This window comes from Acartia tonsa, chromosome 12 (genome assembly GCF_053477335.1).
Source record: "Acartia tonsa isolate MP-2025a chromosome 12, ASM5347733v1, whole genome shotgun sequence".
Taxonomy (NCBI): Eukaryota; Metazoa; Arthropoda; class Copepoda; order Calanoida; family Acartiidae; genus Acartia; species Acartia tonsa.
In genome coordinates, this window is record NC_137271.1 from 34,106,742 (window position 1) to 34,124,016 (window position 17,275).

Sequence of the window (17,275 nt, forward strand, 5' to 3'; positions counted from 1 at the left end):
GTGGTTACCGAGACCCTACAGACACACAAACAGACAAACACTTTTATATTAGAATAAAAGTGTAGAATTCATTAATTGATGAGACCACAAATGGTTTGAATAATAATAAACAATAGACCTAGTACAAACGAAGAATTTAAAGCTTTCCAAAAATTTGTTTGTTTGGTTGTTCAGCAATATTAATAGAAGAAAACAAACACATGCACACTCAATTACTTGAATAAATAATGGGATCTTAAGGGATAAGACATTGATATATCTTCCCAATAATGATAAACAAATATATCCCTTCTACTGATTAAAATTATTGGTTGAAACGTTGAATACACCAAGCAAAATTCAACATAAGGACCAAAATTATTTAAGACAACGAATAAAATGATAAAACTTTGGGTACCAAGGTACCATACAGTCAAATGTCCCCTCCCTACATGAGTAAATATGATTGCTAAAATTCGCCTTTTTAAAAAATAAAAAATGGGTCTACTATATTAAGTCTATTTTTAAAAGCCACTAAATGAGGATGGCTTCCCTAACCCCAAACATAAACCCACTAGAACAACACAGAGCCCTAACCTAAAAATTATTTTATAGGTGATCTTTTAAACGACTGGACCAACAAGTCAACTTTTTTCATGTTAATGTTAGCAGGTTTTAGGCTATTAAATGGGGTTAAAATAAAAAAAGTAACTTTAAAATAATTAATAGAATATCGAAAAAGAAAAAAATATTTTTTGTTATATTTTGCTATAATGTAAGGGACCTATTTTTGATAGCATAAAATATTGTGTTTTTCTAAACCCAATTTCCTCCCTTTTAAAAAGTTTTTCAAATCTCATTTTCTAAATTTTACGTAATTCATCATTTTCAAAGATTTTTTTTTCTTCAAATGTAGATCTTTTTTAGAAGATTTTTTAGGTAAATTTGCTTCAGATAAAGTATAGTTATTTCTCGCATCGTATTATAAACAGCTTTCCGTGGATATAGAATGTACCTTCGGCACCTCGGGGCTAAAAAACTGGTTTTAATCTTATGATTGTACATTTTTATATTCGTAGAAAGCTGGATATAATACGATGCTAGACATAGTTTTTTCGTATGGATGAGAACCGGTTCCTATCCACCGGATTCGAATGAATACGAGAAAAGATGTTCTTTAAATTTCTCAAGTAGATATGACATTCTACTTAGAGATCTTTACCCCCAAACTTTATAAACTAGTTCCTGCCTTTGGATGCTTAAAATTGTTGGAATGTAGATGTTTTTTTTTATCAAGTAGCATAAAACACCTCTAAGCTTTTCCTCCAATGTTTAATGAATTTTGTTTATTATAATGGGGAGGGTGAAATAGTTATCATTCATTGTCCTATCTCTGTACACTAAATGTCTTACGTTTTTGCTAAGTCTAATAAGTAGCAAATTATACAAAATATTTAACCTTTGAAAGAATTAGTTCTGCTTAGCTCTTTTTTGAGAAAAAGATCCTATCTGTAAAACCTATATCAGATAATTATGACCTTGGAATGGACTTGGAGGAAATAAATTGGCGTCCACATGATTCAGCAAAATTTTTCATAATCCATAATTCTTTCTTTAAAACTAACTCTCTTACAACCTTAGCAGCGCATCTACTCTATAACTAGAATATTATCATCCTTGTTATTGCTGTGCTACTTTTAGAAAGATTTTCCAGTCTGGCTTTAAAACCGTTTTTTATCCGATGGATTAGAACCGTTCTAAGCCATACTGAAAAATCATATATAGCATCTTATTACAATTTTCCACGAATCATAGAATTAATACCAGTTTTTTTAGCCTGGGCCGTCGGGGCTTACAATACTGGTCTTAATCATAGATTTTTTATTTTAATATCCTCGAAAAGCTGTCTATAATACTATGCAATAAATAACGTCTATTCAATATGCAAATAATGAAAGGCTGAAAATGTAATTATCAAATCTTTTTATTTAAAAACAATTGATAACCTTTTTTGAAGCGTTTTGTATAAACACCAAAAATATTGAGGTAGAGTTTCTCATAAAAGATCCAAGATAAAAGCCGACAATAATTATTACGATGTGTTTTAATAAACTTTTAACATTTTTAGACATGCATGTTTTTGTATATTGATGACTTTTTTGCCTTATGATCCATCTTAATTTGCATTATGCAGGGATCTAAAGGGATAAGACAATAGCCAATACATTAATGTACATCCCCAATGATGATATACAAATTTGTCCCTTCTGTAGATTAATATTATTGGTTGAATTGTTTTTGAGCCAACAAATAAGATAACGTGGTATATCCACTCACAAATTTATATAATGCATAACTTAAACATGCATTTTAAAAAAATGAATTTTTTATCTAGCGCCCATGCACAACTACATAATCTTGGAGAGGGATGAGACGCAGATTTCTTAATGATTTCTATGATAAGCCAATTTGAAGCCTATAGCCATAGTTTTATGCATTTCATTAATCATTAATGCTTCTTGTCAAATTAATATTTTACACATAGGTAGATAGTTTATTATCTTTTATGTGATTTTCCTATCTACTTTATTATCTTCTAGTGGCTACGCCCCTAGAGGCCACTAGATGAATAGGGGGAATGGAGTGTTCGACTCTTTACTTTCAACTTTTTTTTTATAAAACGGGAGACATTTTTTTATTGGGGCGATTTCTCTTGGGATAATGAAGAAACCTAACCTAAAATAGTTATACACATTCTTTGCACCTACAAGAAGATCCACTGTAAAGGAGAACCATATAGGTCAAGAATTTAGCGAGATCTTTCGCAACACACAGACTGACACTCACACACACACACATATATAGAAAGACATCATGTTAATTGTATACAATCATATTCAAACGTATAGCTTAAATCCTATAATCTGACTCAAATGCACCCAGAACCAAAGTGAACCTTTAAGATTTTTAACATTAAAATAGATCAATTAATGATCATCTTTCCATTTTTATTTCCATCTTTCCACAGGGATTAAACACTGATTTATAATTCCAATTACGATAAATAAGATAACCACTTCTGTAGATTAAAATTATTATTAGAAAAGTTTGGTTACCAACCTATCACAATTTTATTAAAGAATCCAAAGTTTTATTTATTATTAAACTTTGGGTACCAGAATAATTTACAGTCCAACTATTCATTTATTAAACTATCTATCTATGTATATTATACCTGTTTAGGAACCCCATGATCTGAGGCCGCCAGAGTGAGAGTACAAACATTTCCAGGACACTGTAGCGGTTGCGCGGTTGTTATCACACCTAAAAAAAGAAAAAAAAATAGAATAAATAAAAATAAAAAAAAATACAAGTTTAGTTTAGTTTGTTTGTCTCTTAAAATTTCGCTAACCACTGAACCTATTGAGTTCTCCACTTAAGGAGGCTTCACAAAGTTCCTGTTTTTTTTTTACTTTTTAATAGTTATTTATTTATCGTATTAAAGACAGCTTTCTGCGGATAATAAAATGTAAAATTATAAGAATAAAACCTGTTTTGATAACATTATATGCAGCTTGGCTGTATCAATGTAATTCTAATTTATTGTCGGCTGCGGCTACAATATTAAAAATTTGTAGTTCCCTTTCAGGGACGTCCAAGGAGGGTAAAATGCGTGATTACCCCCCCTCCCCTTAAAAGAAATGTTACCTTTCCAAATAAAGAAGCTAGGACGCCCTTGTTTCCTTTTTTTATTTCAACTTTAAAACTAAATATGTTCATCTTTAAAAATTATTAGAATTGTTGCAAAAAAGACAACAAAATATCAACAGATTTGTTTTTAAATCATTAAAAAATATTCTTAAATTCATTTCCCTAATATTTCATTTTTCTAAGAAAAATTGCCAAAAATGTCCTTAAATTTAAGGTAAATATTTTTTAGAAATGTTTAAGTAGATTTTTATTGTTTTCTATACAACTTAGATTAAATGACTTTGTAATAACATAAGAATTTTGCTCTCTTCTTGTTTCTTTTTGTCCTTGTTTTATTTCTCAGAAAGATTTAAATACTTTTTTATAGTTTAAACTTCTGACTAAGTCTATAATCAAATTTATTTATTTGACATAAGTAGCTTTTTATTAGAAGCAGAGGTTTTATATAAATAGAGTATGTAAGTCTGTCTAGTAAAGACGGAAAACTTTAATTTGTTTATTTACATTTTTTTGTTTAAGTTATTATAAAAAGCACCAAAAAAATTCTTTTTAACGTATAATCTTTTATTCTATTACAATTTTGGATGTTGTCATCCTAGTTGATTCTGATAAAATGCTAAAACGGATGAGTAATAGAAATAAAGCTAAGATAAACAAGGTCAATTATAAAAAAAAATAGCTTAGTAAAGGATCGATCAATGAATAAGGTATTTAGTCCTATAAATTGTAAAAAACACAAGATAGTTACAGGCTACTGATAGTAAATAAGGATATACTAAGTTATAGTGTAGCTGCGCTACTAAATAAAGAAAACGTATATACTGTAAAATTATTGTTAGACCAGTATAAAAAAAATTATAAATACCTATAAAATCAAGGTTCTAAGGGGATAAAACAATGGATGATAAATTGATTTAAGTCTCCAAAGATGATATACAAGATTATTACTTCTGTAGATTAAAATTATTGGTGATAATTTTGCACACTACTAGTTTTAACTAACAAAAAAAAATTACTAAAAGCTCCCAAAAGTTTTTGAGCCAGCGAATAAGGTAACGTGATTACAAAACTTTGGGTACCAGTGTAATTTAGAGTCCAATATTTCCCCCCTCCCTGTCTAAAATTCAGCTATAAAATCATATAAAATATATCATGTGTATGTAAGATTTTAAATGCATGAACTCACTATAAAATTTTATAAAAGCTATTCTAGAATTGCTTATGATCGGTAGGTCGGGTTGTCTGTAATTCTTTCTGTAATGTCAAAACCCAAGGTGCTCAGCAGAAAAATTTAGATTAATATTAAGATTTTTAGAGTTTATATAAATGTGTGTATTAGGGTGGGTCGATTTTGATCATTTTTTTTCTGAGGCCAAAGCGGGGATCTGCACTCAATTTATATAGATATAATACACCTCTGGATGATTTAAAATTTATCCTAAGTCTTAAAACCGCTGACGACCAGACATTCAATTGTATTTGTATTTGGGGGTCAAAAATTTATTGTTTAGAAAAAAATTTATAAAAAATCTAAAAGAATCTTTGTTATCAAGCTTAACTTTAGTGTGTAACAAACCAATATGTCAAGAATGTAGATAAAATTATATTTCTTTTCAATATTGTTTGAAATCTAATAAATCAAAATCTATTTGTTGAAGTTTTTTTTTAAAATTTCTATTATTGCAATAATGGTGTGAGACTTGTATGCCCTAATCAATCCTTCCTATTATCATTCTTTCCTCTCCAATATGATTTTATTTATTGCTTATTATCTTTTTTCTATTTTTTTGTCTTATTTATATGGCCTGTATGAAAACAATGTGTGAATACACATTACAGCATACTTCCTAGTTTTTAGGAAACTGCCATTTGGGAAGAAAATTTTTTTTATAAATTAACCATATCAATAAAATTTGACTGTATATATAAATGTATATAATATTCATTTAATTCATTTATTATTTTGTTGTTTTTTTTCTATGTATGTACACCCAAGAATAATAAATCTAATCTAATCTAATCTATGGCTTCATGGTGCTCCCTGGAAAGGCCTTGAAGAGCTGAGTCAGGAACTTTTGTCCGTTTCAAAAAATCTCGTTCCTAGCCTGAGAAAATCTAAAAAACCTCTGCAAATTGGACAATTCTCAATAAACCTTAACAAATTGTGGTTTTTTAGTGATTTCTAAGGCTAGGAACGAGATATTTTGAAACGGACAAAAGTTCCTGATTCAGCTCCTCAAGGCCTTTCCAAAGAGCACCATGAAGCCATAATTCTGATTCAAAAAAAAATTGAATGTCGTCTTTGCATACTAATAAGTAATGAATTATATTTTTAAGTGGTCGTGTTCTAAAACTCAATTTTTTAAAATTATTTTTCGGTCAGAAATGTTTTTAAGGTTAATTTTATTTGTTGCATATCCCCGCTTTGTCTAATTCCGATATGAACCCGCCCTAGTGTGTATGTGTGTTTTCGTAAGAGAAGAAATGTATTATCTTACAGAGAAAACCTATCCCAAAACTTACTTTGAACCTTTACAAAGCTTCCCCGAAAAACAATAACATATTTGTTATCGATATATAAAGGACGAGACAAACAGACAGACAAAATACATCCTTTTATCAGATGTTTGTAAGCCGTTCTGGGGCTTTTCTTCAAAGTGACTAATGAGTACAGAAACCTCTTTCACCTCTCCTAACTTAAAATAATAAGGGGTGAGCTATTTTCTTCCTGCCAAGGTCCAATCATGTGGGGCTACCCTGTAACCAATATAACCTAACCTGACCTAAAATAAAACACAACCTACAAAAAACTTTACAAGTTTTCTGTGCTGGAATAGTCACTTTGAGGGATACCGCTTATATTCTTTTCTTTTCGAAAAAGCGTTCCCCATCTCTGATTTTCGCATGGCCAGTAAAAAAAGTGAATCATCTAATCTAGTCCGGGGGTAGTAAAAATGCTATTACATGAAGGACTACCACGTTTTTCATACATTCACTATGGTATCAAATAAAAGGAAAATATCTAAAATAATTTTATTACAATAATGTAAATAATTTAAGTGTTAAGATGAATATTCATTAAAATCAAATAAAAGTCCATAATTACTTTGATACATGTACGATCATGACCATAACTTGGTCGAAAAAAAGCTAAAAGAAAATATCTTTTTTAGTCTAAGTTGCTATCATAGTTTCTTTACAAGCCCCAGGAATTAGATTTGCTTTCGTCTGTTTTTCTGTTTGTTAGAAGTTAAAAGCTTTACAATTATATTATGTAAAACATTTTAATACACAAAACATATTTTAGACTTTGATTTTCTCACTACTTCTGTCTTTTTAATAATTCTGAATTATTAATTATCAAAATATTTCATGCAATTAGATGTTCAAAAGGTAGCATTTTACCAAACAATTGAAAGTTAAGCCCTATTAGTTTTACAGGTACTCTATAAATAATGTAATACATTAGTCAGTCGTTTAATTGTTAACTTTCATTTTATTGACATAATTGTCCTACTTTTTTCATTCTTTTTATTCTATTGATGAAAATATGTAATTTGACCAAGGGATCTAAAGGGATGAGACAATGGCTGATAAATTGATGTACATCCCCAATTATAATACATAAAATTATTTCTTCTGTAGGTTAGAATTAGTTGTTAATACAACGAATAAGAAAACGTTGTTTTAAGACTTTTCTGAATTTGACCAGAACTAAGGCAATGTGATTTATATGTATGAAAGGTTAGTTGAGTTTAATCTTTGACCCAGGTAATTACCTACATTTTGCAATAAAATAATATTGCTAGAATCATCATAAAAAATTTGCAAAATTATCCTAATGTCTTATAGGTAATATAGGTTTCTATTTTGTCTGTCTGTTTGTCTTAGGTAATCCTAATATATAAAGTTGTAAGATTTTTTGTCTGTATCATAAGTTCTCGGAAATGGCTGGTCAGAATGGGAAGTTCTTTTCAGGGTAGGTTTATTGGGTGGTTTTAGGCTATTTTCCTGATCTATATCCGTCTTCTCCTAGAGGCTAGGGTCGAAGCAACTAGTATGATCGTATTTTAGGATGGTTTTATGCCAATTTCGGAGGGGTTATTTATTGAGTCTAGAATACTGTAAGTAATAGCTCTAATATAGAAATATCGGACAAATATTCTCAAGTAATAACATTTTTTCAGATTCTACGCAATATAAAATCTTTAAATTGCATTTATATTATATTTGAATATAAAAAAAATGAATCTTTTATACCTTTACTAGTAGCTTCAATTCTAGCCTAAAGGGTCTCCATTTAGAGGAGATTTTTTTTTTTGGGGGGGGGGACCCTAACCTCCGGAAAATAGCTTAAACCCTTCCAGTACTATTATATATATTCAGCATTTACTGAGATCTTAAGCTTCATGCAAACAGACGGACGGATGGGAAGACATCGTACTATTTTCATTAATAAAGTTTTACCTGTATCCGAGTCAATTCTGAACAGCTTTGCCTGGCCAGAACTTAATATAGCAAAGGATACCCTACTATTCTCTCCTTTGTCCTTGTCCACAGCGGATACCTAGATAGATAGATAGATAGATAGATAGATAGTTAGACAGATAAATAAATAGATAGATAGATAGATAGATAGATAGATAGATAGATAGTTAGATAGATAAATAGATAGATAGATAGATAGATATATAGATAGATAGATATAGAAATAAATATGACATAGAATACCCAGCTATTCTCTCCTTTGTCCTTGTCCACAGCGGATACCTAGATAGATAGATAGATAGATAGGATTGATAGGTAGATAGATTGGTTGATTAGATAGATAGATAAAGAAAGTAATATGACATAGGATACCCTGCTATTCTCTCCCTTGTCCTTGTCCACAGCAGATACCTAGATAGATAGGATTGATAGGTAGATAGATTGGTTGATTAGATAGATAGATAGATAGATATATAAATTAATATGGCAAAGGATATCCTGCTATTCTCTTCTTTGTCCTTGTCCACAGCGGATACCTAGATAGATAGATAGATAGATAGGATTGATAGGTAGATAGATTGGTTGATTAGATAGATAGATAGATAGAATAGAATGTAATATGGAATAGGATACCCTGCTATACTTTCCTTTGTCCTTGTCCACAGCGGATACCTAGATAGATAGATAGATAGGTTGATTAGATAGATAGATAGGTTAATTAGATAGTAAGATAAATAGATAGATAGAACAATTATTAACCTCTTTATCTATAACGAGGTGTTTGGCTGAGATTCGAACCCAACACCTTCTAGACAACGAAAATATGCAATACACAATTAGATAGAAAAACACAATGAAAAATCAATAGAAGTTGGATTTTAGAAACTATAAAAAAAGTTCCCCAATTTAAAATCAAGGTCCTTAATATAATTTCATTTCCAATGTATTGGTGTTTATTTAATGAAGTAAAATTATTAAAATTAATAATTATCGAAAAAGTAAGGGAAAAAATAAAATGAATTGATTTCAGGGGATACATGGAAAGGACAATTGGTCATAAAACAGACTTCCCTTAATTATTTTCTTTAACATTAGGTCTTTAAATTGTTTTAGGTAATTTAAGTTTAGGGATGGTTTTTGGCTATGTTTCTATTTCTTCGAGTACACAGCCCTAAGATTGGAAGGGCGCAGTCACTGTCTAACAAATATAATAAGTTTCTAATCAAATATTTTACGTAATACATAATAAATCAAATTAAAATATCTGGTAAAAAGCATAAACACCATCTCTATTCACACATAAAAATATAATCTAAAATTCAATTAAAGCTGTTTAGCGCGCAGCCAAATGGTATGATTTATTTGGCCCAAATAGAAATTAAATACATTTGTTTCATATGGATTGGGGTGGGGGGGAGGAATCAAATTAAGATTTATTATGTTTTAAGCCATTCTGGAAATAAAAAATATCTTTTACAAAAGTTTCTATTAGTGATTGGTTTTATTTAAAGAAGTTATGTCTTTTTTTTCCTTAGAATCTCTAAAACAGTCATCGACAATAAGTTTTTGGATATTTTACAGAGAAATAAATTAAAATTATGTATCATTATTCTAGTATTCATCTAAAAGTCATAGTAAACTATTTATGTCTTGCTGTTTGTACTGCTTTACAGTGAAGCTTCTTATAGGTCGAAGGAAGGTTTTTAACTTTTTGAGAGGGTAACTCTAAAATCAACCAAGAGAAATCGCCCTAAAAAATGATATTCTGACACTCCCCCTGTAATTTTCTTTTTAAACTACAATTGAAAGTGTCGACGTAACGCCTCCCCTTACCTTAGGTGACCCTAGAGTCCTCGAGGAGCTTAGCCTTAAATAAAAAATTCTCACCTGCACTACGAAAGCTCCCACTGGGCTAGTCTCATTCAGAGCTGCTTTATATTCTGGCTCACTAAAGACTGGCGCATTATCATTTATATCAAGAACTTTGATGGATAATACTGTAGATCCTGAAAAAAAGAAATAATGATTATGACATAACATTTGATTTATTTGGATTACATTTTTTTATAAATGTTGATTAACAAAAATTTTAAATATAATCATATTGTGTTTTACATTAAATATTTTACAGTTTGCAATTGCTATAAATTCTTTGATAAAAGAGGGAGAATGTCAATCGGTTTGTATGTATGTACTGAAAGATCTCACTTACTGCTAAACCGATAGAGTTCACTTTAATTGTGATATTTCTAAGGTTCCAAGAATAGCAATTTATTGCAACATATTTTAGTCAGCTTTTCACGGATATAAAAATAAAAATAAAAGATTAAAACCAGTTTTGTTAGACCTAAAAGGGAATAGGACTAACAAAATTGGTATTAATTTAATGATTTTTATTTTAATATTCGAGAAAAATTGTCTGTAATACGATGCTATACATGATATATTAGTATAGCTGAGGACCGATTTTAATACGGTGGATATTAATCACTTTCGAAGCCATTCTGATAATTGTAACTGACCCTTTCAAGAGAAATTACGCCCCGGAAAAAATTTAAAAAATAAAATTTCATTATTTTTAGAGATAAGAATAAATTTGTCTATCGGTGACATATCTCTGTCTCCATATTACTATTACCTTTCATGGATGGATTGCCACCATCTACAGCAGTGATATTCAGATTATAGACCTCCTGTTCCTCTGTATCCAGCTGGGCTATGGTCTCCAGGTAGAGGTATTGGTTTTGGTTTCCCGTATTTTCTGACAGTTTCAGCCCGAATTTACCAGCGTCGTTGCCTAAAACAAGGAAAATTATTTCAATATTTTGCACAGCTAACTCCATTTTATTTTTTTTCTTGTGTATAAGGTTGTTATTTGTTGGTATAGGGCATTAATTAAAATATAATTATAATCTATATTTTGTTTATTGAAAATGAAGATTTTTTCAAAAAGCCTGAAATTGCTGGCCTGATTGTGTTGTACTCTTTAAGGGAGTGTTATCATTGTCTTTGGGTGGTTTCTGGGCTATTTTTTCTACTATGTCCCCCCCCCCCCCATCACCTAGAGGCTAAGGTTGAAACAACTAGTATCATAACATAGGAATTGTTGTGACTAACTATGAAATAAAGAAAATCAGACCAATATATGATTTTCTAGAAAATTCATGTATAAAAGTATAAACCGCATACCCAACCATATTTTATATTCATGTTTACCTCAAACATGTAATTTTAATAAACTACAAGTATTTCAATTAAGTCCTATACGTTTGAAAATGCGCAAAATTTATAATCATTGTAAATGCAAAAAGCTCTATGGAAGAATAGGTTTAGCCCCTAGCATCTAGGGAAGGGATAAGGGAGGTAACCTAAAACCACCACAAGACGTTTATCAAGGTTCCCTGAAAAGTACAACTCAGTCGGAACAGCAATTCCGAGATAGTTTGCTTCATACATACAAAAAACATACTAATTAATATCATATAATACAAACGGTAGGCATAATAGAGAAAACTTTATTCCTTCTAAGTCTCTTCAAGCCATTCGTGAGATATAAATGAACAAATATTCATATATTTTATGCATATAACGTCAAATTTTACGCGTCTTTATTAATGTATTTTCTTTAGATTATATAAGGAAGGTTAATATTATTTTTGTGATGAAAAATGAATAAAAATATCATCTGTTAAATCGATAATGATGTTTTTTCAACCATCAAGGAGAGAACAATATATTCTCTAAAATGAATATTTCATTGTTTAGAAAAAAGGTATCGAATTATTATAAAAATTACCACTGTATGAAGGAGAGCATTAAAGTATAATACATCATAATAGAGTATTAAACATTTTTCAAATAAACCTTTTTTTGTATTTTAAGTAGTCTATATGTTTATATGTCCGTCCGTCCGTCTGTCTTTTTTTCATTTTCGATATTCACTGAACATTTACTCTGTAACTCACTTTGTCGACTGGTCCAGTTATGATTTAATTGGTTTACAACTTATGAATGTTGTCATCCTTGTTCAATCTTATGTTAGAATTGATGAAATAAAAAGAAAATTATAACGTAGATTCAAATTGTGAGACATACGGACATACTTCTGTTATAGAGTGGCTTTCTATGCTATTCATCTATTTATTTTTTAGAATGCATGGTCATGTGGTCGTTGGAGAAGCATCGGTAGGCATCAAAAGGTCCTAATAATGTGTGTTCATTTCAATTTGCCAAAAACTTTAGATTTTTAGCAAAATTTTGTTAGAATTGAACAAGATATAGATAATTTTCTTTCCATTATGGCTTCGAAACCGATTAATATCCGCTGGATTAGAAACAGTTCTCGGCCATACTGAAAAATCATGTATAGTATCGTATAACAGACAATTTTCCACAAGTATTAAAACCTAAACATCAAAAAATTAATAAAATTTTTGTTAGCCCGGCACCTTGAGGCTAACAAAACGGGGTTTATTCTTATTATTTTCATTTTAAAATCCGCGGAAGGTTGTCTGCAAAATGTACTATGTCATACATAAATATTCTCTGTTTTAAATGTTTTTTTTTCGTTTATCATATGCCTTTAACTCGAAAAAATCAAAAACTGTATATAACCTTATTTATATCTAACAGATAAATTTCCACCAAAATATATTTTTCCGTTGTATTAATAAAACATCTATATTGACCTTCCCATCCCCTTACCCAATTTTTTTTTACCCTTGCTTTGTATTTTTTCTTGTGCCCGTACATTAAATTCAAATTAAATGGTGGAAAAAAGTGATTGGAAATCAAATCTTAGATCTTAGGTAAACTTTAGAAGATAGTAGATTTAATAATTAAGGGAGAGAGAAAAAGAGGAGCAAGAAACTTAGTTTTAAACAGAAAGAAAGAGGGAATAGAAATAAGAAAATAAAAAAGAGAGAAAATAATTAAGGGGGGGGAGAGAAAGAAAGAGAGTGGTCTTTTTCATTCGTTGGATTAAAAAGTTTAAAATCAAGATTGGATGGTTTAAGCTATATAACCAATATTTCAGTATTGAGAGAGAGAGCGAGAGACAGAGACAGAGAGAGAGAGAGAGAGAGAGAGAGAGAGAGAGAGAGAGAGAGAGAGAGAGAGAGAGAGAGAGAGAGAGAGAGAGAGAGAGAGAGAGAGAAAGAGAGAGAGAAAGAGAGATAGAAAGAGAAAAAAAAGAGGAGGAGAGAGAAAACATAACATGCGCCCGTAATAAGTGAAAGTGCGTAAAATGTACGCAAACCCAGAAATTTATAATTATATTTTATTTTATACATCAAATTTAAGAAGAGGATTTAGAAATGTTAGCGAAAACAAGAAAGACTTAAACGAAAATTTTAACTTTATATAGAATATATTATGACAGAGGTTGCTAACATGGAACTCGTTTATTAGTCAGTCTGAATTAGAACCGGTTCAGCCATACTTAAAGACTCAAGTAAAGACTCGTATGATAGACAATGTTCCACGAATATTAAACTAAAAATCATGAAATAATTATGCTATAATAAGAAGCGATAAATAACTAATCTGATGCTTATAGCTAAAAAAATATATATATAACAAAACAAATAAAAACTTAACTTAATAATGTTTGGGAAAATGGTTTTAGTGAAGTTTTAAAGGCTTGTTGGTGTATTTTAAACGCCCAAAGAAAACGAATGATTTTTTCGTGTGTTTCATAAAACCGCCATTAACAAAAATTTAGTCAAAAATATTTTTTTTATTATTACAGCAGCTGCCAAAAAGGTTTTCAGTCTGAAACTAAAGATCTCAAAAATGCTTAATTTTGTCTCTTTTACCTTTTTACTTCATAGAACTTTAGAGTAAAACACTAGAGGGGGAAGGGGTAAAAATTTATGCATGTCCCTATCCCAAGGAGGTTCTGCTTACTCTCAATTGGGTCTTTGGAGATCAACTAATAGTGTCGGGAATATCATAACAGCCAAGTAGCAGACGAAAAAGGTCCTTGGAAAAGGGGGACAGGTAATTATCTGTATATACATCTATTCTATAGATCTGTTGATTGAACAGCTAGAAATCATTTTCAAACTGGCCGATTGAAAAAAAAACCTTTTTTTGGCTCAAACAGGGGACCTCCCACATATATATATGTGTCTCCCACAGTGCAGGGACCAAAAATGTCAAAGTTGACTGATTTTAGAGTCGATTAATGGATATTTTAGGGATATTTTACATTTGACTCACCATATACCACGTATTTATCAGTTGGGCGCGCTGAACCAAGTCTTACTAGCTCACTGTTTTTCTCTATAGAATTAGACTTGGTGTTATTTGTCATAAAATAAAAGGACAAATACAAAAATATATCGTATATGTAATATAAAGTTGTAAGCTTATTTGTATGTAGCTAGGGATCTCACTAACTGCTAAACCGATATGGTTCTTCTTTAAAGTAAAGCTACTTATAGGTCCAGAGAAGGTTTCTAACTATTTTTGGGAAGGACATCTTCACACTTCCAATAACAGATGACACCTCCCCCCCCCCCAATTTTTTTTCTTTTGTAAACTAAAATTGAAAATGAGAAGGCGGTCGTATTTTCCTTTTTCCACTGAAACTCCCATAGAGGCTTCTATTGGCGCGGCCGCTAGTATCTAAAATAATAAGTAATAGGAAATCTTTCTGTGTGTTCGCCAAGAAAACGTAAACGGCTGGACTGATCGTTCCACAATTTGCAGGAAAGTGTTACATTGGTTCCGGAAGCCAAAACAGAAAACATGAATTTTAAAACAAGGGGAGAGAAAATTATATTAATTACTTATCCTATATAACCTGTCATTTAGTTACTTAAATCTTTTTAGTTTGAAATAAAAATGAACGAAGGACTGAAACAAAGAAAAACTGTAAGCTATTTCCAAGTGTTTGAAAAATGTTTCTTTCTATTTGAAAATGTAAATCAGAAAATATCGAAATATCCAACTAAATAATCAGAAATTATATTTAAAAAACTTTGCATAATTTAAAGAAAATATATAGTAAGAGTATGGTAGCAAATTTAGGAATAATAACAATGAAACCATAATAAAAAGAAGAAAAGAAAAGCTTTAGAGTTAGAATAACAGAGGTAGATATGTTATTCTTATACTTTGAAAACTTTTAGGGTATATTTCTGCCCCTTTTATAGCCCTTCAAATGCATAGCCCCTAAAGGCTACGGGTGCCGCAGCTAGTAAATAAATAAACAGCTATACAGAACAATGAGTCTCAACTAAAGAAAAAAAATATGTAAAGGAAATACTAATTTAGACATAGAGAGAAAGCGTAAAAATTAAAAAGAAACCAAAAACAAAAACTAAAAGGAAAGTGAAATCAGAAGCTTTTCTTAAAAATAGAACCGATTCAAATGACCCTAGATGCTTTATTTAAGGATAGGGACGGTTATTCTTCAAATTAAATCAGTTTGAATTCTGAGGGTTTATCCTTAAAGATAAAGATCCGGGCTAGAATTATTAGATTCTTAAGAAGTTCAGCAATTTTGCACTACAATTTTTTTGAAGAAAAGAAAATAGTAAATTCTAATACCTTTAATCATTTAATTTGTATAATTCAGTATATCCAAGGTAATGACAAAACTATGAGCAAAAGAACATCCGCATTTTATTTAAATGCTTTTTTGTGCTCTTTGTGAAGAAAAAAATTTACTTTATTGAAAAGAGGGGAAAATTTTTCACAACTCCCTCAAATTCAAATTCAAGGTGTAACTTTTTTTTACATTGACACCCCTAGAATGATATCAGGGTGGTGTAGACTCTAAGACCCCACTTTCTGCACGCCTCTACTTGAAAATTAATAAAATCACTGAAAGTAAATCACTTTTTCCTATTTAAGGTTCTTTACAAAGCAATTGAAAAATCATTAATTTTGTAAAAGATGCCCAAACACAAAAGTTCTAAAAAGATCATTAATTCTAATCATGTCCTTACTAAATTCAAGTATTTTTAGATCCAAAGCTACTCAGGGAGGGAGGGAATATTGGGCTGTTAACTACTCTGGTACCCAAAGTTTTATGACCACATTATTTTATTCGTTGGCTAAAAACTTTGGGTACTTTTCCTGAACGTTGATTGTCTAGTTAAAAACTAGTAGTGTCCAAACGTTTCAATAGTTTTACTAATTTTACGAAGTGATCTACAAGGTGATAATCTTGTTTATCATCATTGGGGATGTATATTAATTTATCTCCATTTTGTCTTATCCCTTAAGATCCCTGAAAGCTACTCTATAAGTCACTCATGTTGTATTCTTTGTCTGAAGCTTAAGATCCCAAAAACTTCTAAACGAATTAGGTTCTCTATTTTATGTAAGATTTATAAAGTTCCTGGGATGGTTTTAGGCTATTTTAAATTAGATTTAAGTCTTAAGATGGTTTTAAAGCTATTTTCTTCCCTTTTAAACACAAAGCCTCTTGATGCTAGGGGCATAGCCGCTAGTAAGTATATAAAATGCCAAAAAAAACTTTATTTTAAATATAGTTGGCTGTACCAGCATGTTTATTATTATTCTTGTATAATAAATAAACCACCACAGAATAGAAAGTATATAAATCAAGGAATACAATAATCTTTAATGAAGTGTCATTTATCAGGGATCTTAAGGGATAAGACATTGATGTACAACATACCAAATAAACAAACTTACCCATAGTGTAGATAACTGCTCAATCAATCAAGATTTTACAAAATTACCCAAATTGTTTTTGTTTAAGCCAACGAATAAGAGGTTGTGTTTACAGAACGGAGTAACATTATTATAAACACATTATTTAATACCAAGCCCCCTCGTCCCTGGTCATTAAGGTAAGGTATTATTCTGAGACATTTTTACCGGTGTTCATAAATCTCTGTAAAAAATTGTGGCTGTAATAACATTATTAGAATTGCGCTATTTGCTTAATATTGGCCATTTAGTCAAAGAAAGTATCAGTTTTACAATAGCATATCTATAGACTATGAAAACTTTTAGAGGTTGTTATATTGTCGCAATGCCAATAAATTGTTTCATTGCATCAGTATGGTAATTTAAGCTGTTTATTTTATTCTTTAATTATGAATACTTAATAATT

At 30.3% G+C, this 17,275-nt stretch overlaps 1 protein-coding gene across 1 annotated transcript in view; it reads right to left on the reverse strand.

Moving 5' to 3' along the window:
* The window catches only part of ft (cadherin-related tumor suppressor fat), a 109,414-nt gene that overhangs the window by 66,707 nt on the left and 25,432 nt on the right, over positions 1-17,275 (reverse strand). The window contains exons 7-10 of the mRNA XM_080178435.1: positions 10,817-10,975; positions 10,066-10,184; positions 8,158-8,257; positions 3,215-3,303 (exon numbers count right to left, since the gene is read on the reverse strand). Of these exons, the coding sequence (XP_080034561.1) occupies positions 3,215-3,303; positions 8,158-8,257; positions 10,066-10,184; positions 10,817-10,975 (467 nt within the window). The remainder of the gene's footprint in view (positions 1-3,214; positions 3,304-8,157; positions 8,258-10,065; positions 10,185-10,816; positions 10,976-17,275) is intronic.